Source organism: Nansenia antarctica, assembly GCF_963989245.1.
Source record: "Nansenia antarctica genome assembly, chromosome: 6".
Taxonomy (NCBI): Eukaryota; Metazoa; Chordata; class Actinopteri; order Argentiniformes; family Microstomatidae; genus Nansenia; species Nansenia antarctica.
The window spans coordinates 23,072,500-23,095,613 of NC_137676.1; the positions used below are offsets into that span (position 1 = coordinate 23,072,500).

The 23,114-nt window shown below is 45.7% G+C and overlaps 1 protein-coding gene across 1 annotated transcript in view; it reads right to left on the minus strand.

Annotated features, from left to right (window-relative positions):
* Positions 1-437: 437 nt before the first annotated feature.
* lama2 (laminin, alpha 2) overlaps positions 438-23,114 on the minus strand; it is a gene marked incomplete at both ends in the record, with an annotated part of 430,348 nt that continues 407,671 nt past the window's right edge. Inside the window, 7 exons of the mRNA XM_080534306.1 lie at positions 438-595; positions 1,202-1,424; positions 2,026-2,156; positions 4,658-4,811; positions 12,120-12,278; positions 16,381-16,570; positions 16,885-16,997. Coding sequence (XP_080390432.1) covers positions 438-595; positions 1,202-1,424; positions 2,026-2,156; positions 4,658-4,811; positions 12,120-12,278; positions 16,381-16,570; positions 16,885-16,997 — 1,128 coding nt within the window. The remainder of the gene's footprint in view (positions 596-1,201; positions 1,425-2,025; positions 2,157-4,657; positions 4,812-12,119; positions 12,279-16,380; positions 16,571-16,884; positions 16,998-23,114) is intronic.

Consider the following 23,114-nt stretch of genomic DNA (forward strand, 5'->3'; position numbering starts at 1 on the left):
CATCAGCTACAACCCATCTGATCTGACACTGAATTAAAGGTAATGTACAGGAAATGAAGACAGGAAGGTCCTCTGAACGTCGTCAATGGATACATCTGCAAGCGCTGCGTATGGGACACCACACCAACTCCTGTCACACAATCACACCATGCATAGTGGATGTATGCTACGTAGCACGTAGCACAGACAGACTGACAGAAGACACAGACACACAGACAGACAGGGGGGCAGACAGACAGGGGGCCAGAGATGTGCATGAGAACACTATTGTCTTTCTGAAGGGTTTCACTCCAGGTAAGGCACTTTCTATTGGGGGAAGGGCAGGTGATTAGCCTCTGTTTAGGGGCAGGTGAGGTGTAGGGGTGTGGCTAGGTGAGGGGTAGGGGTGTGGCTAGGTGAGGGTTAAGGGTGTGTCTAGGTGAGGGGTAGGGGGGTGGCTAGGCTGGGGCGGGGCAGGTAAGAGGTTGGACCCCCTTCAGTTCCAGGGCCTTGTTGAAGTGGACCTCGGACACCTTGTTTGCCTTGGTGATCTTCATGTTCCTCATACAACCTCTGAAGGAGGTGCCGGTGGTCAGACCGAACTGCTGCAAACCATCTGGAGACAGAGACATAAAGACACAGGTGAAACACACTGCTGCAAACTGCTGATGATGACGAGAGTGAAGGAGAGAGAGAAGGACATCAGTGATTTACGGCCATAACGATCCGCCTCATTAAACAGATTCATGTTGCTATATAATCGAGGCTGGTTGACGTGACAGTGACCCCTGGAGGTCAACAGCAGAGACGCGCGCCACTCCTGAGGGTCACCATGCCTCTTTAACTACAACATGTTCCTCATAAACACAGTCTGGTAAACAACTTGAATGTGTCAACATGGGTCTGAGCTATCTACCCCCACACAGGTCCTTTGTGTCGCCAGTCGTCCCTGGGTTATGTGGGTTATCCGGTGTACCTACTACAAAGATGGGGTAGGGGTCAGGGGTCAATGACCGGTTAAGGTTAGTGTTGGGGGTAGGGGTTATAGATGGGTTAGTGTTGGGGGTAGGGGTCATAGATGGGTTAGGGTTAGTGTTGGGGTCAGGGGTCATAGATGGGTTAGGGTTAGTGTTGGGGTCAGGGGTCATAGATGGGTTAGGGTTAGTGTTGGGGTCAGGGGTCATAGATGGGTTAGGGTTAGTGTTGGGGCCAGGGGTTATACCTGGGTATCCTCCTACGTAGACGGGGTCGCTGGTGTCAGCGGTGTTGGAGCGGGCGTTGGGACTCTCTGCCTCCGACTTCCTGCCATCCACGATCAGCTCCAGCCTATGGCGGAGCTTGTGGGCGGTGACAGAGTGCCACTGTCCGTCACAGAGCCCCGCCTCCTCGTCAGGCTGGTACTCTGCAGTGATTCGTCCAGCTCCGTTGTCAACATGGAACAGCAGCTAGAGGGGGGGGGGGCAGTGTGAGTGAGACAGTGTGAGCGTGTGTGTGTGTGTGTCTGTGTGAGTGTGAGTATGTGTGTGTGTGTGTAAGTGACAGTGTGCGTGTGTGTGTGTGAGACAGTGTGAGTGAGTGTGTGTGTGTGTGTGCGTGTGTGTCTCCATCGACAACACCAAACTGGAAAATGTGGACCACTTCACATATCTTGGCAGCCTCCTGTCATCTAAAGCCAATATTGATGATGAAATACACCACCGCCTCAGTTGTGCCAGTGGGGCTTTCTCAAGACTGAGGGAAAGGGCCTTTGAGAACCACGTTCTCCAGGCCAGGACAAACATCCTGGTCTACAAAGATGTGGTGTTGCCCTCCCTTCTGTTGGGATCAGAAGCCTGGACCACGTACAGCAGGCACTGGGGGTTACCACAGTGTGTGTGTGCGTACCACAGTGTGTGTGTGCGTACCACAGTGTGTGTGTGTGTGTGTGTGTGTGTGTGTGTGTGTGTGTGTGTGCGTACCACAGTGTGTGTGTGTGCGTACCACAGTGTGTGTGTGTGCGTACCACAGTGTGTGTGTGTGCGTACCACAGTGTGTGTGTGTGCGTACCTTGCCGTTGACCAGCTCCAGCCCCAGCCCATCGGACTTCTGGCTGCTGACCCCCAGCAGAACGCCATCGCTCTGAGACGTACGGAACTCCAGGTCAAAGGTCACGTCCAGACCCACCCTGTAGGACCCCACTGGAGGAGGGGGGAGGGGGAGAGAGAGTGCATCAGAACCATCAAGGATCTATTCCTATTACCTGTCCCTGGAGTCTGTACTGAACTGGGAAAAGGGCTTTCAGGTACGCTGCTCCCTCCGCCTGGAATCAGCTGCAGAACTACCTGAACCTTCAGGAGCTGGTCTCTCTACCTGAACCTTCAGAGCTGGTCTCTCTCTACCTGAACCTTCAGGAGCTGGTCTCTCTACCTGAACCTTCAGAGCTGGTCTCTCTACCTGAACCTTCAGGAGCTGGTCTCTCTACCTGAACCTTCAGGAGCTGGTCTCTCTACCTGAACCTTCAGAGCTGGTCTCTCTTTACCTGAACCTTCAGAGCTGGTCTCTCTTTACCTGAACCTCCAGGAGCTGGTCTCTCTACCTGAACCTCCAGGAGCTGGTCTCTCTACCTGAACCTTCAGAGCTGGTCTCTCTACCTGAACCTTCAGAGCTGGTCTCTCTACCTGAACCTCCAGAGCTGGTCTCTCTACCTGAACCTCCAGGAGCTGGTTTCTCTGGCTGCTTTTAAAACACTCCTAAGTGACATGGATTCAAGCACATCTGGCTGCAAATGTTTTGAATGACGATGGTTCTGAAATTTGTCCTTGTTTTTAGTTTAAACTGCTTCATGTTTGTTTTATGTATGTAACCCTGTAGTTGTGCTGCTGCCTGTCTTGGCCAGGACGTTCTTGTAAAATAGATTTTTCATCTCAATTAGTTTTTATTCCTGGTTAAATAAAGGTAAAAATAAAAACTAACATCAGAACCTTGTCTCTCTACCTAGTAACTAACACCAGAACCTTGTCTCTCTACCTGGTAACTAACATCAGAACCTTGTCTCTCTACCTGGGATATAACATCAGAACCTTGTCTCTCTACCTGGGATATAACATCAGAACCTTGTCTCTCTACCTGGGATATAACATCAGAACCTTGTCTCTCTACCTGGGATATAACATCAGAACCGTGTCTCTCTACCTGGGATATAACATCAGAACCTTGTCTCTCTACCTGGTAACTAACATCAGAACCTTGTCTCTCCTGGTAACTAACATTAGAACCTTGTCTCTCTACCTGGTAACTAACATCAGAACCTTGTCTCTCTAACTAGTAACTAACATCAGAACCTTGTCTCTCTACCTAGTAACTAACATCAGAACCTTGTCTCTCCTGGTAACTAACATCAGAACCTTGTCTCTCCTGGTAACTAACATCAGAACCTTGTCTCTCCTGGTAACTAACATCAGAACCTTGTCTCTCCTGGTAACTAACATCAGAACCTTGTCTCTCTACCTAGTAACTAACATCAGAACATTGTCTCTCTACCTGGGATATAACATCAGAACCTTGTCTCTCTACCTGGTAACTAACATCAGAACCTTGTCTCTCTACCTGGGATGTAACATCAGAACCTTGTCTCTCTACCTGGTAACTAACATCAGAACCTTGTCTCTCTACCTGGGATATAACATCAGAACCATGTCTCTCTACCTGGGATATAACATCAGAACCTTGTCTCTCTACCTGGGATATAATATATATAACATGAAATGAAATGAAATGAACCTTTATTTTACCAGGGAATTCCTTTGAGACGAGTCTCATTTTCGAAGGAGCCCTGGGAATGCTCACTCGCATTCACATTCACTCGCATTCACTCGCATTCTTACTCATTCATACTGCATGTTTCATTCATTCATGTGGGAGGAAACCGGAGTGCCCGGAGGAAACCCACGCGGCACGGGGAGAACATGCAAACTCCCACAGTGATTACCAGGAATCGAACCCAGCACCTTCCGAGACCGGGATTTGAACCCAGTACCTTGAGACTGTGAGGCAGTGATCTTAACCACTCTGCCACCGTGCCGCCCCATCAGAACCTTGTCTCTCTACCTGGGATATAACATGAGAACCTTGTCTCTCTACCTGGGATATAACATCAGAACCTTGTCTCTCTACCTGGGATATAACATCAGAACCTTGTCTCTCTACCTGGGATATAACATCAGAACCTTGTCTCTCCTGGTAACTAACATCAGAACCTTGTCTCTCCTGGTAACTAACATCAGAACCTTGTCTCTCTAACTAGTAACTAACATCAGAACCTTGTCTCTCTACCTAGTAACTAACATCAGAACCTTGTCTCTCCTGGTAACTAACATCAGAACCTTGTCTCTCCTGGTAACTAACATCAGAACCTTGTCTCTCCTGGTAACTAACATCAGAACCTTGTCTCTCTACCTAGTAACTAACATCAGAACATTGTCTCTCTACCTGGGATATAACATCAGAACCTTGTCTCTCTACCTGGTAACTAACATCAGAACCATGTCTCTCTACCTGGGATATAACATCAGAACCTTGTCTCTCTACCTGGTAACTAACATCAGAACCTTGTCTCTCTACCTGGTAACTAACATCAGAACCTTGTCTCTCCTGGTAACTAACATTAGAACCTTGTCTCTCTACCTGGTAACTAACTTACGTGCTTTGAGGTATCCCGTCCCGTCGAAGTAGGTTCCTTTCTCTGTGCTGACGTAGCAGCTTCCTACCAGGTAGCTGGAGGTGGGTGCGTCCAGGTCCAAGTCCTTCCCCATCAACTTGAAGTTCCTGACACAACCGTCGATGCTGTGCAGCACCTACAACAACACCACCACCACAAGAAGAAGTGCAAATAGTGATAAGAACATGATATGATAGTGATAGATATATATATACAGTTATGAGCTATGTACAGTTAAGGTAGTGTATACAGTGTGGTAGTTTATAAACTGTGTGCAGATGTATAAAAAGAAGCTGTATAAAAATGAGCTATACATCAACAACACTGTATACTGAACAATGCTGTGGAATGCCTGAAGGAGGAACACATACATTATGATATATTACATGATGTCACAGATCTGAATTCTGTTTCTAGGGAACTTTAAGGCTGGTGACTCTGCCCGAGTGTGGAATGGTCTTTGGACTATAACTGACATTAAAAATAAGCCCTGTATGGTGTGTAATGACCCCTCCCTTGCTGAAGAATTAAATGTGTTTTATGCAAGGTTTGAGGTTAATGGTGACAATGTTAACACAATGGCTTTAGCTGATGGTGGGTCTAGTGCCGCAAACAGGGACCCTCCTTTTATAATAAGTGAGAGTGAGGTGAGGAGGGTGTTCATGGGGGTAAACGGGAGGAAAGCTGCGGACCAGATTCCTGGAAGGGTCCTAAAACCCTGTGCCATCCAGCTAGCCCCTGTTTACACTGACATTTTCAACACATCTCTTGCCCATGCTGCAGTCCCACTGTGCTTTAAGCGGTCTATCATTGTCCCAGTGCCCAAATTCAACCACCATCATCAAGTTCGCTGACGACACCGTAGTGCTGGGTCTGATCTCTGATAACAACGAGCAGGCTTACCTCAGCCAGGTAGCAGACATAGCACTGTGGTGTCAGTCTAACAATCTGTTCTTGAATGTTGCTAAAACAAAGGAGATGGTGGTTGACTTCAGGAGGAAGAAGGGCAGTGGGTATACCCCACTGACCATCGGTGGGGAGCCTGTGGAGAGGGTCTCCAGTTTTAAATACCTGGGTGTGCACCTTAGTGAGGACCTCTCCTGGAGCCTACACACCGAGCACACGCTCAAGAAGTCCAGGCAGCGCCTATACTTCCTCCGACGGCTGAGGAAGTTCAAGGTCGCACCATCCATCCTGAAGACCTTCTACTTCTCAGCCGTGGAGAGTGTCCTCAATGGGTGCATCACCGCTTAGTACGGTAACTGTACAAAAGGGACCAGGTAGCCCTGCAAAGGGTGGTGTATTCAGCGGAGCGCATCACCAGAGCGTCTCTGCCCACCCTGCAAGACACATACTCTAAGCGGGTGAGAGCTAGAGCTCATAAAATCTGGAAAGATGCCACACACCCCAATTATGGCCTGTTCACCCGGCTGAGGTCAGAGAGACGCCTTTGTAGCCTGAAGGCAAGCACAGAAAGGCTTAAAAATAGTTTCTTCCCCCAGGCCGTCCGTATGCTAAACGCAAGACATTAGATGCAGCATCACACCTTTTTATTTCTTAAATTATTATAGATTATTTTAATTGGTTCCCTTGTATTGCGCTAGGCTACTGCCTTTTTAAAATTAGGCTTTTTTAATTTAGTGCAGGATACTGTTGTTACTGCACAGCACTTAATGTTCAGCACTTTGTCTCTTATGTCCTGTGTATTTTATTGTTACTATTGTCTTTTCTTTACTCACAGTGTTGAGTGTCTAGTCCCATTTCATTTCACTGCATGTTTTACTCTGTATTTCTGTGCATGTGACAAATAAAGTACTTTACCTTGAACCCTTGAACCTTGAACCCCTTGAACCCTTGAACGCAATCAGCTCTGATACTGTTTACTAGGACAACATACGGATTTCACGGGATCACTGTATATGGAGCTATTTTAGTGCCATCAGAAATTGAATTGTATTTGACAGATTGAATTGAATATGAGCACAAATTGAATTGTATTTGACAGATCTGAATTGTATTTGACAGATTGAATTGAATCTGAGCACAAACTGAATTGTATTTGACAGATTGAATTGTATTCAATTCAGTTTTCATTATATTAATTCAGTTTTCAAATTTAGTTTCTCAAAATACAATTAGGTTTTTCTCAAAATACAATTCCGTTTTAGAGGCACTCATCCAGGGACTCTGGGCTAGGTAGAATAATAGAGCACCGATTCTAACTCCCATCCCTCCCATCCGACGTCGTTATATGGAGAAAAGTAATGAAATAGGCAATGTGTGTCCTTTCAGTCTGTCTCCAGAGCAGTTACACGTCATCTCCCTGTCATCAGAACGATCACGTCCCCTGTTGGGTGCTAGAAGTGTAGAAGTTTGACTGGCAGTCAATGTAAATTTGTGATCTTTGCTACTTTAATCCGATAAAATAAGAAAACTGCATCGCTTTTTAGATATTAGGATCTCAAATCCGATGGCCAGTCAGGCAAACAATTATATAGGCCTAGTGTTGTTGCCGATCAATGATCGACGTCGTTATATGGAGAACATTTATGAAATAGGCAATGAATGTGTGTCCTTTCAGTCTGCCTCCATCCATGTGGATGAACCACCCGACCCAAAGGCCTAAGGTGTTGTAGGGGGGTAGCCTATTTAGTATAACAGGCTAATGGGTTTATTGTGATTTTACTTTGATTGTTTGTTTATTGCCTTGATCACCGTATTGAGAAGTCATATGGTTATGGGGGGTGATATTGCAAGGTAATTTAAGCACCTGCGCATCTTGCATGGCGGTAGTGGAGCGAGAAGGGAGCGATGTATTTTTGTTGACCGCATTATACGCATATTCTATACGCATTGTTTGTTATTTTTCTGGTTTTGATCGCTTATGGATTATTTTTGTACGTCGCCAAGTTTGATTGTTCTATTCAATAAATGCTCTAAAACGTACTTTTCATCTCAGCGGATTATTTGGCGCGTCATACAATTACCAGCCCAGACCCTGCTTGCGTCTCTCAGCGACTTTTTACTTTTGGCTCTATCTATCTATCTCGCTACAGGTGTCATATAACCCTAATCCATATCCTGTCATATAAAAGTACCTTATTGAATCTCCAGGTAATGTATTTCTGACATCCATCACTTTTGCTGTTGTTAACAGTAATCACCCTAACCCTAACCCTACTTTGGCAAATGCCCATTGAACAGATGTATTCATTATCCTATCTTAAGAAAACTAATGTAACACTCTCATCTGGGGATTTACACGGCAAATCAAATGAAGAACTACAAATCCCCGATGACAGGGAGATGACATATGACTGCTCTGATGAATCAACCCCTATTTCATCAATTTTCTCTATATAACGACGCCGATCATTGATCGGCAACAACACTATATAATAGTTTGCCTAACTGGCCATCGGATTTGGGCTGCTAATATCTAAAAAGCACTACGGTTTTCTTATTTTATCGGATTAAAGTAGCAAAGACCAGAAATTTCCATTGACCGCCAGTCAAATTTCTACACTTCTATCACCCAAAAAGGGGCGTGGACATGACGGGAGAGCAAAGTACCCAGATGCGTTGCTCTTATGGATTCGGATGGGAGGGATTACAATCGGTGCTCTATTATTCTACCTAGCCCAGAGTCCCCGGATGAGTGCCTCTAAAACTGAATTGTATTTTGAGAAAAACTGAATTGTATTTTGAGTAAAACTGAATTGTATTTTGAGAACTGAATTGTATTTTGAGAAAAACCGAATTGTATTTAGAGAAACTGAATTTGAAAACTGAATTAAAATAATGAAAACTGAATTGAATACAATTCAATCTGTCAAATACAATTCAGTTTGTTCTCAGATTCAATTCAATCTGTCAAATACAATTCCATTTCTGATGGCACTAAAATAGCTCCATGCCCTTTCTGCTTTGTACTCGGGTGAGTTTGTGCTTTTAAACTATGTTTGTTTGTATTGGGTTAGCCGTGTTAGCTAACTAACATTAGCTAGTATGTTCTGTATCATCGATACTGTGTAGAGTTAGCTAACTGTTTTTCTTTTGTTACTGGGTTGGGTTGGGCTAGCCGTAATAGCTAGCTAGCATTTTCTGTATCATCGTGTTGCGTAAGACAAAACAATAGCATAGCACATTATGCTGTTCTTATTATTCTTATTTGTGTTGTTGATACAGCTAGCTAACTATGTTAGATTTTTTTCTGTTCAGGATCAGCAGCAAACTTCTCAATTCCATTTCCCAATCCTACATGGAACGTGGGGTACTACCACGCGCAGAGCTGCCAAGTCTCACGCAATCGCCGTGAGACTCACGCATTTCAACCAGTTCTCACGCTCTCACGCCGCACCTCTATTTCTCACGGCGAGAAATAACAATTGTTTTACGGGACTTTTATTTTTTTAATTCCTTGAAAGAAAGCTACCGGACATGAGTTTCGTGGCATCTTTCTGCACGCGCGTTAACTTGAGTCTGCAATCGAAGCGGCAGGCGAGCACTGATGGAAGAACCTGCGTTCGCGCGAGCTGCAAGAACGTAGCAAGCAGTGTTGCCAGATTGGGCTACTTTTGGTCACACTGGACGGGTGGATTCGGCAGCTTTTAGACCGGTTGGGCTGGACATTGTCAATTCCGTCTGGCAACCGTGGTAGCAAAATATGTGCATACATTACAACATCGTATCTGGTAGCCTACTGGACTGGGTTGCACCAATTTGGCGTAAGTCATTACTAAATGCAGGCAGTTACTAAACCCTTAGTTTAATAACTTAACTAACTAACTAACTTAACTAACTAACTAACTAACTTAACTAAACCTTAGTTTAGTTTAGTAGTTACTAAACCCCTAGTTGTTACTAGCTAGTTTCAAACTAGTTGTTTACTAATTTCGGTTGCACCACGCCAATCTTTTGCCAATCTTAGCTAGTAAATACTCAGTTTTGGTAAGTGTTTTTTGTTTCTCTACTGTAACATAACCAGGTACATTAATAATAATAATAATAATAATAATAATTCAAAATTATTACAATTTACAATACAAATACAACAATTGGGGGTCCCTCAAAAAAAATGTGGGCGCGCTTAGCGCGCACAAGATCAACCACCAAGGCTTCATTCTGACCCAGGAAAAACCCTGGTATGTCCTGTAGAACATGATAGCCATCTATGAGCAATGTACTGTATATAAGATGATGACCAAGGGTCTTTCTGCTGCTGACCAAGGGGCTGAGTCCTGTTGATGGGACCCAATGTTCTTTTAGAGTCTGTAGGCTACTGTATTTGTTTATTAAGATTTCATAAATATGATATATTGTCAGAATTTTTGTCTTGTTTTATAAAATGTTAATTATTTTCATTTCTTGTGCTGGTTTATTATGAACAACATGTAAAATTGCAGGAAACTAGCACAAATAATTGGGTGGGAGAGAGGGGCCGCCGCTGCCAAAACGCGCACAGTTTTGGGTCGCTCCACCGCCAAACTTTTGGTGAAACTTGGCAGCCCTGACCACGCGGGAGGAAGAAATGTCCATGAACAAACAAACTTTCTCCAGACTTCAAAAGAGTCGTAAAGTTCATCCGAAACTACGCCGAAGATCACAGCATTGTTCTACCTGGCCGACATCCTGGGCATAGAAACTACAGTGCAAAGCTACTCCCATCTAATGTCTGCAAAGCCTCAGTGTACATTGATGCACTACATTGATGCTGTGCAAAAAAGTGGTATGTAAACGTTGTGTGTAAGACTCGTGTTCAGTAGAAGTGTAATAGATTACAGAAATGTTAAATGTTTTTTGTACTGAAAAACTGTATGTTGTGTGGGTAAATATGTACAGCTGTCATACACATAACATAATTTCTTTCTTTGCAGAGCAACGTGTTGATTGGATTTGGTTTACCCAAACACAATTCTTTGTGATGTTGCTTTTCAATGCATCTAAACTTTTTCTTCTCTTCCTCTTTTGTCTTATCTCTCTTAGGTCCACTACCCCGCTGACCCTCATCAACCAGGACCCATGTACTTTCTGCGGCCTCTTTGGTGTCTCCTGCGAAGGGATGCCTAAGCAACTGAACTACCTCATCGATGAAGGGATTGCATCGAGTAAGGGCAGCAACGCAGTCATCAATTACCTGCATAATTTCTTTGAGAATTATGGAGTTGGAGAAACATACGTGGACCTTAACTGTGACAACTGCAGTGGGCAAAACAAGAACAACTTTATGCTGTGGTACTGTGCCTAATGGACCATGTATGGCCTTCACAAGACACTGGCCCTCCACTTCCTGATTGCAGGCCACACCAAGTTTGGCCCCGACTGGTGCTTTAGCCTTGTCAAGCAGTGCTTCAGGAAGACCAGAGTGGGCACTTTGGATGACATTGCTAGGGACAGCTCTCCAGTGAAACACGTCAACATCCCCCAGCTTATAGGCCTGGAGAATGGCACTGTGCTTGTTCAAAGCTACGACTGGCAAAAGCATCTTGGTGGCTACTTCAGAACGCTCCCACATATCAAGAGTTACCAGCACTTCAGGTAATTCATTGTCATGTATTACCTATTTCATTTTATGAACATGGTATGGCGGTAATATTATTTCATTTACTGTGGGCAATCATTTAATGTATTGTCTTTCGTCTGTTGCAGCTTTGATGCTAAGAAACCTGGCGTGGTTATGGCCAGGGAAAACCACAAGGCAGAACCAGTCGAGCTTCAGCTACTGAAACACACTGATGTCATGAACCCCCAGAGGTGATCTTCCTGTGCAAGCCCCACCCGGACTTGACGTGGACAAGATCAGAGAATTCTGTTCTGATGAGGCAAAAGACACCACATGCCCCACTTATCACTTCATTACTTATCATTACTTACTTTACTTATTTACTTATTATTGTGATTATGTACCTTGCTGCAATGCTAATGTTGAAGAACCAAAGCCAAATATTTTTATTCTTGTGTCCTGTAAAATAAATTCTGATTCTGATTACAGTTACAACAACCATAAAGCCTCCATAATAATAAGCTGGCTAATTAGCTTAGGTAATACCTTGCTAGGTAATAATGTTAGCTATAGCTATCTGACCCAGTGACTAACACTGACAGATATTGACAGCTGACAGCTGTGAGTGGTTGGGGGTGGGGTTAAACAGCTAATGTTCCCGCTGTGTGAAGGTGTGAAAAACAACTAAATCTTTAAACAGCTTTTTCTCTAGATTGTTTCAGAGGTAGCAACATTGAAATACTCATGTCGTCTTCAATTTGTTTCCGATTTCAATGTATGACACATCATTTGAAAGCTTACAATCTGTAGTTTAAGCACATTTAAAAAACAGAAAAATTTCTTTGCCTACTGGTTGCACTTTTCACCAGCAGCTGCCACAGTTTAGTACGAAAGAGGAGTGTAGAGGACTGTCTGTGTGTGTGTGTGTGTGTGTGTGTGTACCGGTCCGATCCTCTTGGTGGTGTAGTTGGTGGGCAGCCCCCCCACGTACAGCATGCCCACCACGTCCAGGATGTCGGCCTTTTTGGGGCTGCTGGTCTGTTTGGAGTAGCGGTTGTCGATGGTCAGGATGCCCCGCTGCTTCTCCCTGATCACACGGATCTAACACACAAACACACACACACGCACGCACGCACGCACGAACACACACACACACACACACACACACACACACACACACACACACACACACACGCAGTTAGACAGGTGAGTCCAGACAGTCAGACAGACAGGTGAGTCCAGACAGACAGATAGGTGAGTCTAGACAGACAGACAGCTGAGTCCAGACAGACAGACAGACAGGTGACTCTAGACAGACAGACAGGTGAGTCCAGACGGACAGGTGAGTCTAGACAGACAGACAGGGGAGTCCAGACAGACAGACATGTGAGTCTAGACAGACAGACAGGTGAGTCCAGACAGACAAACAGACAGGTGATTCCAGACAGACAGACAGGTGAGTCTAGACAGACAGACAGGTAAGTCTAGACAGACAGACAGGTGAGCCCAGACAGACAGACAGACAGACAGGTGAGTCTAGACAGACAGACAGGTGAGTCCAGACAGACAGACTGGTGAGTCTAGACAGACAGACAGGTGAGTCTAGACAGACAGACAGGTGAGTCCAGACAGACAGACAGGTGAGTCTAGACAGACAGACAGGTGAGTCCAGACAGACAGGTGAGTCTAGACAGACAGACAGGTGAGTCCAGACAGACAGACAGGTGAATCCAGACAGACAGACAGACAGACAGGTGAGTCTAGACAGACAGACAAGTGAGTCTAGACAGACGGACAGGTGAGTCCAGACAGACAGACAGGTGAGTCCAGACAGACAGACAGGTGAGTCCAGGCAGACAGACAGGTGAGTCTAGACAGACAGACAGGTGAGTCCAGACAGACAGACAGACAGGTGAGTCTAGACAGACAGACAGGTGAGTCCAGACAGACAGACAGGTGAGTCTAGACAGACAAGACAGGTGAGTCCAGACAGACAGTCAGACAGGTGAGTCCAGACAGACAGGTGAGTATATACAGACAGGTGAGTCTAGACAGACAGACAAGTGAGACTAGACCAGCGGTCGGGAACCTATGGCTCGCGAGACATATATGGCTCTTCCGATGACGGCATATGGCTCCCAGACAATTGGGTTGAAAAGTTTAAAAAAAAAAAGTTTAAAAAAAAGTTGAAAAAAAAAAATCCGTTTGGAACTGATTTTAAAATACTTGTGATATTGCGTAATAATACTGTGTCATTTTAAAGTAAACAGAAATTAGTTTTGAAGTTAAATTTCACGGGACTCTTCACGGGACCCATGACCCGTGACCCGTGGGTCGGGTCGGGAACCAATGTCTCGCGAGAGTGTCAGAGGTCGTTGTAAAGGTGAATAAATAAAAAACAATTTGATCAGATAGTGAACTAGCTTATACGCTTCAACCCTTGTAACGAGAAAGATGGCAAAAATAAAAAAAGACGATGATTACCGTGCATTCCAGGCTGCGTGGACAGAGGAATTTGCATTTGTGGAGATCGCAGGATCTGCGGTATGTCTAATATGCAATGATAAAATTGCATCGATGAAACGATCAAATATAAAGCGGCACTTCGATACACATTATGCTTCATTTGCATCGAAATATCCAGCGGGGGACAGCAGGAAAAAGGCATGCGAGGAGCTACAGCGGAGAGTGCAGACGAGTCAACAGCAACTGCGTGGGTGTCACGGTGACGGTACTTTTCTCTGGCGTTAGATGAGTCAACAGATGTTAGCCATCTATCTCAGTTCAATATATTTGCCAGGTATGCTGCAGGTGACACACTGCGTGAGGAAAGCTTGGCTGTTTTGCCAATGAAAGGGACAACCAGAGGAGAGGATTTATTCACGTCTTTCATGGAGTTTGCTAAAGAAAAAAAACTGCCGATGGATAAACTTATTTCTGTCTGTACTGATGGTGCACCCTGTATGTTGGGGAAGAACAAAGGATTTGTAGCGCTTCTCCGTGAACATGAAAAGAGAGCCATCCTAAGTTTTCATTGCATCCTGCACCAGGAGGCGCTTTGCGCTCAGACGTGTGGCCAGGAGCTAGGTGAGGTGATGTCGCTGGTCATTCGAGTGGTCAACTTCATTGTTGCCCGAGCTTTAAATGATCGCCAGTTTAAAGCTCTGTTAGAAGAAGTTGGGAATCACTATCCCAGTCTGCTTTTACACAGCAACGTGCGTTGGTTGTCAAGGGGAAAGGTGCTCAGCCGTTTTGCAGCTTGCCTGAATGAAATCCGTACTTTTCTTCAAATGAAAGGCGTCAAGCATCCTGAGCTAGACAACTGGCTCCTGCAGTTTCACTATCTCGTGGACATAACAGGCCATCTGAACCAGCTCAATGTGAAAATGCAAGGTATTGGAAATACAATCTCATCCCTTCAACAAGCAGTGTTTGCATTTGAAAGCAAGCTGGAAGTCTTTCTCAGGGACATTGAAACAGGTCGTCTTCTGCACTTTGTAACACTGCAACAATTTAGAGATGCATGCTTAGCAAGTGACTCCACTCAACATCTGGATCTCCAGCAGCTAGCTGGCTTTACGTCCAATCTCCTGCAGTCATTCAAAGCACGTTTTGGAGAATTTCGTGCGCGCACTGGTCTTTTCAAGTTCATCACTCATCCACATGAGTGTGCAGTGGACAAAATCGACCTGACATGCATCCCTGGGGTCTCTATGGGAGACTTTGAGCTGGAAGTTGCTGACCTGAAGGCATCAGACATGTGGATGAGTAAGTTCAAGACACTTAATGGAGAGTTGGAAAGTCTTGCGCGACAGCGAGCAGAGCTGGCGAGGGAACACAAGTGGACAGAAATGAAAAAACTTCAACCTGAAGACCAGCTGATTCTGAAAACTTGGAACGAGCTTCCTGTGACATACCACACAATGCAGCGTGTTAGTATTGCCGTATTGACCATGTTGGGCTCTACATATGTATGTGAGCAGTCATTCTCGCATATGAGGAACATTAAGACCAACCTACACTCACGTTTAACTGATGGAAGCCTCAACGCCTGCATGAAGCTCAACCTCACCACGTATGAACCAGACTACAAGGACATCAGCAAAACCATGCAGCACCAGAAATCGCATTAAAAGTAAGACATATTTAATTTATTATATGTTAAAAATACTATATGGCTCTCAATGAAATACATTTAGAAATATTTGGCTTTTATGGCTCTCCCAGTCAAAAAGGTTCCCGACCCCTGGTCTAGACAGACAGACAGGTGAGTCCAGACGGTCAGACAGGTGAGTCTAGACGGTCAGACAGGTGAGTCCAGACAGACAGACAGACAGGTGAGTCCAGACAGACAGTCAGACAGGTGAGTCCAGACAGACAGACAGACAGGTGAGTCCAGACAGACAGACAGACAGACAGGTGAGTCTAGACAGACAGACAGGTGAGTCTAGACAGACAGACAGGTGAGTCCAGACAGTCAGACAGGTGAGTCTAGACAGACAGACAGACAGACAGACAGGTGAGTCCAGACAGACAGTCAGACAGGTGAGTCCAGACAAATAGACAGACAGACAGACAGGTGACTCCAGACAGACAGACAGGTGAGTCCAGACAAATAGACAGACAGGTGAGTCCAGACAGACAGACAGATGAAGACAGACAGGTGAGTCCAGACAGACAGACAGGTGAGTCCAGACAGACAGACAGGTGAGTCCAGACAGACAGACAGGTGAGTCCAGACAGACAGACAGACAGGTGAGTCCAGACAGACAGGTGAGTCCAGACAGACAGGTGAGTCCAGACAGACAGACAGACAGACAGGTGAGTCCAGACAGACAGACAGACAGGTGAGTCCAGACAGACAGATGAGTCCAGACAGACAGACAGACAGGTGAGTCCAGACAGACAGGTGATTCCAGACAGACAGACAGGTGAGTCCAGACAGACAGACAGGTGAGTCCAGACAGACACTCAGACAGGTGAGTCCAGACATACAGACAGACATGTGAGTCCAGACAGACAGACAGACAGACAGGTGAGTCCAGACAGACAGACAGACAGGTGAGTCCAGACAGACAGACAGGTGAGTCCAGACAGACAGACGATTCCAGACAAATAGACAGACAGACAGGTGAGTCCAGACAGACAGACAGGTGAGTCCAGACAGACAGACAGACAGACAGGTGAGTCCAGACAGGTGTACCTTGTGCCAGTGCCCGTCATTGATGAGGCGTGGCACGCTGACGGAGGTGTTCCCGTTGCCCAGGTCGAAGGCCAGGTGTGCCATGCCCTCCTTCACCTGGACGGTGGCGAAGTCTGCGTGGTTGATCCTGGCCATGTAGAACACCAGCCCCGACACCGCCTCCGTACGCAGCTCAAACTCTACGATCAGCCTGCAGACACAATACTAGTTATACACAATATACTCACAATTCACAATATACTCTTAATATACTCATAATACTGTATATGCTGAACGTATTCACTACATATTCACCATATACTTATCCAACAATATTCTGAGATAAATCATGAACAGGAGCCAATGTCAATATTGCTTTAACAACCCTAAGCCCTACACTCATCTACACTCATCTCCTCTTGTACATCGGAGCCAGAATCAATCTGTCTAAGCTGCGGCCTGGACATCCAACCCTGGTCTGGTACGGATGCTAATCCCACCAGAAAGGCACCTCCTCCTCTGTACCTGTTCTTAACCTTGGTGTCGTCAAACTCGAAGGCCTGGTGGCTGTTCCTGGACAGGCCGAACTGTCTGGCTTTGTCCAGAGTCACGGGAGAGGCCTCCACAGCACAGGGGATCTGTGGAATGGGGCGATATCACACAACATCACCTCGTAAAAAAAATTAATTTAAAAAATATATATATAATATTTAAACCTCATGTTCATTATCGCCAGCACCTATGGGAACATAATGGGAAAACTGTGATTTTCTGTAGTTAAGATAAGAGAAAATGTCCTAAGGAAATGACATCTTATGGGTTAATGATCTAAGAGTAACATTCCTCCCCATCCTTTAGTCAGTGCTTCAAAAACATTAGCGTAATCGCATGCCATGTCAACCATGTTTCACTCCAGAGTGCTATTTTGACACTGGCCACTAGATGGAGACGTTGCTACAGACATGATAGTCCTATGTTGCTGCTGAGACCATGCGGAATGAAGGAGCAGACGTTTTAAAATGGTTCTTTTTTTTGGTTAACTTTTTTTTTTAAATATTTTTTTATCTTTACTTGCAACATGTTGGAGATAGGGACAAAGGGATATAGGTTAAGGCTGCTCCATTTTCATGACCCTATTACTTAAAATATGATAAATACAACCATGCAGTATAGGTGATTGACCCTTAATGTCAATGCCTTATTATAAGAGACCCACTTAACAGATACAGAACATGTTAAACTAAAACAAGGGGGCTATAACCAGGTGATTTACTCGTTATTTACCTCCAGGGCTATAAGAGTGGCTACAAAAATCCCTTTCCAGTTAACTTCTACTTTTAAAGATAGAGGAGGGAGATATGTTATCATTCATGGCTCAATTTATACTCAATCCATCACTTTGGTAAATATATATGCACCTAACTATGATGATCCGCAGTTTTTTTCACAATATTTTCTTAAATTTTTCAAGTCCCCCTTGTGAGACATTTATTGGAGGTGATTTTGACCTAGTACTTGATCCCATTCTGGACAGGTCCTCATCCAAGCAGAAAACTCAACTCAGGCAGCAAAAGCATTAAAAAGAGAACTTCAAAACTTTGGCCTTGGTGATATATGGCGTACCCAGAACCAACTAGCACAGGAATACACATTTTATTCTCCTGTGCACAACAGCTATTCCAGAATAGATCTTTTTTTGGTACCATTGGCTATAGCACGCACAATTCCTCCATGTGAATATTTAGCACAAACTGTTTCCGATCACTCAGGATTATTGATCACAATACCTACCAATGTTTCTGCGGACCCCCCTAAGAGGTGGCGCTTTAACTCTTACCTACTTACAGTTTTTTACGATTGCTAAGTCGCAGTCTTCAAAACTGAAGTCACATTGTCAAAACAGTTTGGTCCACATGGACTTCTGTTTCGCTGACTGTATGAAGAGTTTTGACAATGTGACTTCAGTTTTGAAGACTGTGACTTAAAAGTGGAATCCCTAGAAATGGATATCAAACAACTTGAAAGGGAATATCTAAAAAAAGGAAAGTACAACGAAAACGTATACTTTTAATAACTTAATAACTTTTGACTTATTAGGTCAAAGCAATTAGAATACAACACTACAACCACTCGGGAAACAGAAAACGCAATTAGGAGGACAAGACAAAGATTTTATGAGCAGATTCGTAGGGAGGAGGCCCAAAGAGAAATACATATTATAAAATCAGGTTCTAATACAACTACTGACCCAAAGGAAATAAACAGTACATTTAAAGAGTTGTATGAAACACTTTATACCTCCCAGGGTGACTTCCTAGAGAAAACAAAATATTTTTTAGATAAATATTACTTATCTAGAATAGCTCCTCATTTGACAATATCAGAAGGTTGTTCAACGTCATACATGACCTCTGAAGTAGACAATTGTGGCCGTCGTGTCTTTGGACGAGGAAAAAGCCTTTGACCGTGTAGAATGGAACTATCTATTCGATGTTATGAGAAGAATGAATATCGGCCACAATTACTGCAAATTAGTTCGAATGCTATATAGCCACCCAATGGCCCAAATTCAAAAAATAATGATATTTCTCCTAAACTCCTCCTCTCATGCTCTACACGACAAGGTTGCGGACTCTCTCCCTTGCTCTTTGCGCTCACCATTGAACCCCTAGCGGTAGCGATTAGATCACACCCACTAGTCAAAGGAAAACAGATTGGTGGGGTTACTCATAAAATATCACTATACGCTGACGATGTCATACTTTATTTGACAGATCCTGGAGTATCAATTACGGCATTGTTAGAAACATTAACTGAATATAGTGCTATCTCCGGATACAAGATAAATCTTACTAAGAGTGTGGCCTCAGACCCTCCCTCACCTCTCTGACAGTCCTGGTCGCCTCAGACCCTCCCTCACCTCTCTGACAGTCCTGGTCGCCTCAGACCCTCCCTCACCTCTCTGACAGTCCTGGTCACCTCAGACCCTCCCTCACCTCTCTGACATTCCTGACCGCCTCAGACCCTCCCTCACCTCTCTGACAGTCCTGACCGCCTCAGACCCTCCCTCACCTCTCTGACAGTCCTGACCGCATCAGACCCTCCCTCACCTCTCTGACAGTCCTGGTCACCTCAGACCCTCCCTCACCTCTCTGACAGTCCTGACCGCCTCAGACCCTCCCTCACCTCTCTGACAGTCCTGACCGCCTCAGACCCTCCCTCACCTCTCTGACAGTCCTGGACACCTCAGACCCTCCCTCACCTCTCTGACAGTCCTGGTCACCTCAGACCCTCCCTCACCTCTCTGACAGTCCTGGTCACCTCAGACCCTCCCTCACCTCTCTGACAGTCCTGACCGCCTCAGAACCTCCCTCACCTCTCTGACAGTCCTGGTCACCTCAGACCCTCCCTCACCTCTCTGACAGTCCTGACCGCCTCAGACCCTCCCTCACCTCTCTGACAGTCCTGGTCACCTCAGACCCTCCCTCACCTCTCTGACAGTCCTGACCGCCTCAGACCCTCCCTCACCTCTCTGACAGTCCTGGACACCTCAGACCCTCCCTCACCTCTCTGACAGTCCTGACCGCCTCAGACCCTCCCTCACCTCTCTGACAGTCCTGGACACCTCAGACCCTCCCTCACCTCTCTGACAGTCCTGGTCACCTCAGACCCTCCCTCACCTCTCTGACAGAGGAACCACACAGGCAGTCACAACGGCTCTGGTAACTAGTGGAACTATGGGAACATAGTGTATGTTGAAGTGTGTTTAAGAATGTTCTACATGTGGATGGGTAGGTGGGTGGGCATCCGTGAAGATGGGTGGAGGGTAGAGAATTGGAAAGCAGCCACTGTAAAGGAGGACAGTGAGTGTGTAGGCAGATGGGAGGTGGAAGGTTGAGTAGGTTGAGGGGTGTGGGTGGGTGGCTTGGTTGGTGGGTGGGTAGGTGGGTGTTTCGTTTAGGTGGGTGGGTGGGATGATGGTTTGGGGGGTTGGTGGTTTAGGTGGATTGATGGTTTGGGTGGGTTGATGGTTTGGGTGAGTTGATGGTTTAGGTGGGTTGATGGTTTAGGTGGGTTGATGGTTTGGGTGAGTTGATGGTTTAGGTGGGTGGGTTAATGGTTTAGGTGGGTGGGTTAATGGTTTAGGTGGGTGGGTTGATGGCTTAGCTGGGTGGGTTGATGGTTTAGGTGGGTTAATGGTTTAGGTGGGTGGGTTAATGGTTTAGGTGGGTGGGTTAATGGTTTAGGTGGGTGGGTTAATGGTTTAGGTGGGTGGGTTGATGGTTTGGGTGGTTGGGGGCTATGTGGGTGGGGGGTTATGTGGTTGGGTGGGTGTGCATGTGTGAGGATGGGTGGAGAGGGTTCGGTACCAGGGGGGGTCCTGGTTCCACAGTGGCGGGGGGTACGGCGGGGGGCGCGTCCTAAAGGTGGGGGGGGGAGGAAGGGAAAGGGTAGTGATGTCATGAATGACAAAGGTGAAAGGTTAAGGAACAGCAGGATAAGAGTACTGTATGAAAACAAACCACTGATTGAACGACACACTGGCCTCCAAGCAGGGAGAGGCCATGCAGACCTACGAGGTCATATCTCTATGAGGTCGCATCTGTCCATTTGTCTATGATATCATCTATAGAAATATATATACTAGATATACTAAGACATAACTAGATACTACCACATCACTAGATATACTAGATAACTAGATATACCAAGACATCACTAGATAACTAGATATACTAAGACATCACTAGATAACTAGATATAGGCCCAGGGGAGGGGAGGCCCAGGGGAGGGGAGGGGAGGCCCAGGGGAGGGGAGGAGAGGGGGAGGAGAGGGGAGGCCCAGGGGAGGAGAGGCCCCCAGTGGGAAGCAGCTCTGGGAGCTGTATGATAAACAGCCTGTCAACACCGCAGGTTTACCTATAGAGCAGAGTAATGGATCAGAACACTGGCCCTCTCTCTATGATCTACCTCTCTCTCTGTCCCATCTCTCTATCCTCTCTCTCTCTCTATTCTCTCTCTCTCTCTCTCTCTCTATGATCTACCTCTCTCTCTGTCCCATCTCTCTATCCTCTCTCTCTATTCTCTCTCTCTCTCTATGATCTACCTCTCTCCCTGTCTCATCTCTCTCTGTCTGGAGCAGGGTTTCCGTTAGAAAAATTTGCCGTCGGACATCGTGTCCGGGAAGAATTCGATTTACCGGACAAACGTGATATATTCCGGTCATCATATTAAAATATAATAAACATTTTTTTTTTCAAAATCATATATTTTTTCCCCCAAATCTAATATAGCTGTTTGTCGCGGTGATTACTGTTGTGTAGCGGCCTATATATGCCATTTAATGTCTATTTCTCAGTGCTTGTAAAAGGAGTACACAGAAGCAGCTGTGCGCTTGTAGGCTCCTACCTGGTCAACAGCCTTTGCCGCATCTAGCGCGGCCAGCGCAACTCGGTGGGCACCACAGTGCACCTGAATGGAAAACGCACTCTGTTTCTTCAGAAGAGCACCAACTCCAGCACGCTTTCCCATCATTACACTGGCCCCATCCGAGCCCAGGCCAATGACGCGGGACAGCTCCACACCTCTCTCGCGGAGCACCTCCACCACTTTGTCAAATATACACTGTGCGGTCCCGGAGTGCACATCATAATTGCCCAGAAAACATGTCTCAACTCTTCCTTTTATTTCCAACTTCACGTATATAATCAGCTTCTTGTCCACGGTGATATTTACTGTCTCATCAATGATAATGCCAATGAAGTCACTCCCCTTTAGCTTTTCATCCAGCTGATCCATCACAACGTCTTCCAGTGCCCTTTCCATGTCATCAACAGAGTCGCTGTGGCGGTAAATGCCCTCACTCGAGACAAAATCTGGAGCCTTAACTGCTTTCAGTAGCTCAGTCAGACCCACATACTGATGACATGCGATGCCATTTTTTGCCATGTGAAAGGCAACTTGTAGCTGAGAGTGCAGCTTATTGTTAGCCGTTGCATTAGCCTGCTCACAGTGGCCTTGCATAGCGGTTTGCTGTTGCCTCAAACTGACCGCCGATATGTGGTCACTGCACCGACTGTGATCAGTGAGAGCCGACATTCTCATATTAGTTGCTCCTCTCGTGAATCCATTATTCCTCCCCGATGTTTCGCACGGTGAGCAGAACATTTTTCCGTCTTCCTCATCTAAATGCAGCCAGGGGAAAGTTTTTTTCCATTCAACTCTGAATCCACGAGACTTCTTGGCTGGAGGAGCCACGACGGCATCAGCCGCTGCGGCCTCCATCTCTTCAGAGTCAGACTTCTCCTCAGGCTCAGACTCATTGTTGCTTGGCTTCATGAAATAATTGCTAAGCTTACTTTGTTTTGCCATCTTTCCATTAATTTAATCGCTCGCTATGGTGCACTTTGAGCTGCAACGTTTGCGTATTACTATGGTGGACGGGTTGGCAGGGTTGCCAGATAGGCATGGGTTACCGCCGAATGGGCTACTGTGTTTAAGCGGTAATAGACTGGTTAAGCTGTAATCCCATCTGGCATCAATCCCATGTGGCACCTGTGCGCTGTTTCGCATAGGCCGGCCTACACATTAGGAGTCATCATCATGCCGGTGTCAAATCATATCATAATAAAAGAAATACATAGCCTATATATTCGTCTTTTTTAAAATAGAAGGAATCAGAATGTGAACTTTAGCGAATTGTATTCAAAGGGAATTATTTTCACCGGACAATATGTCCGACGACTTTTCAATTTG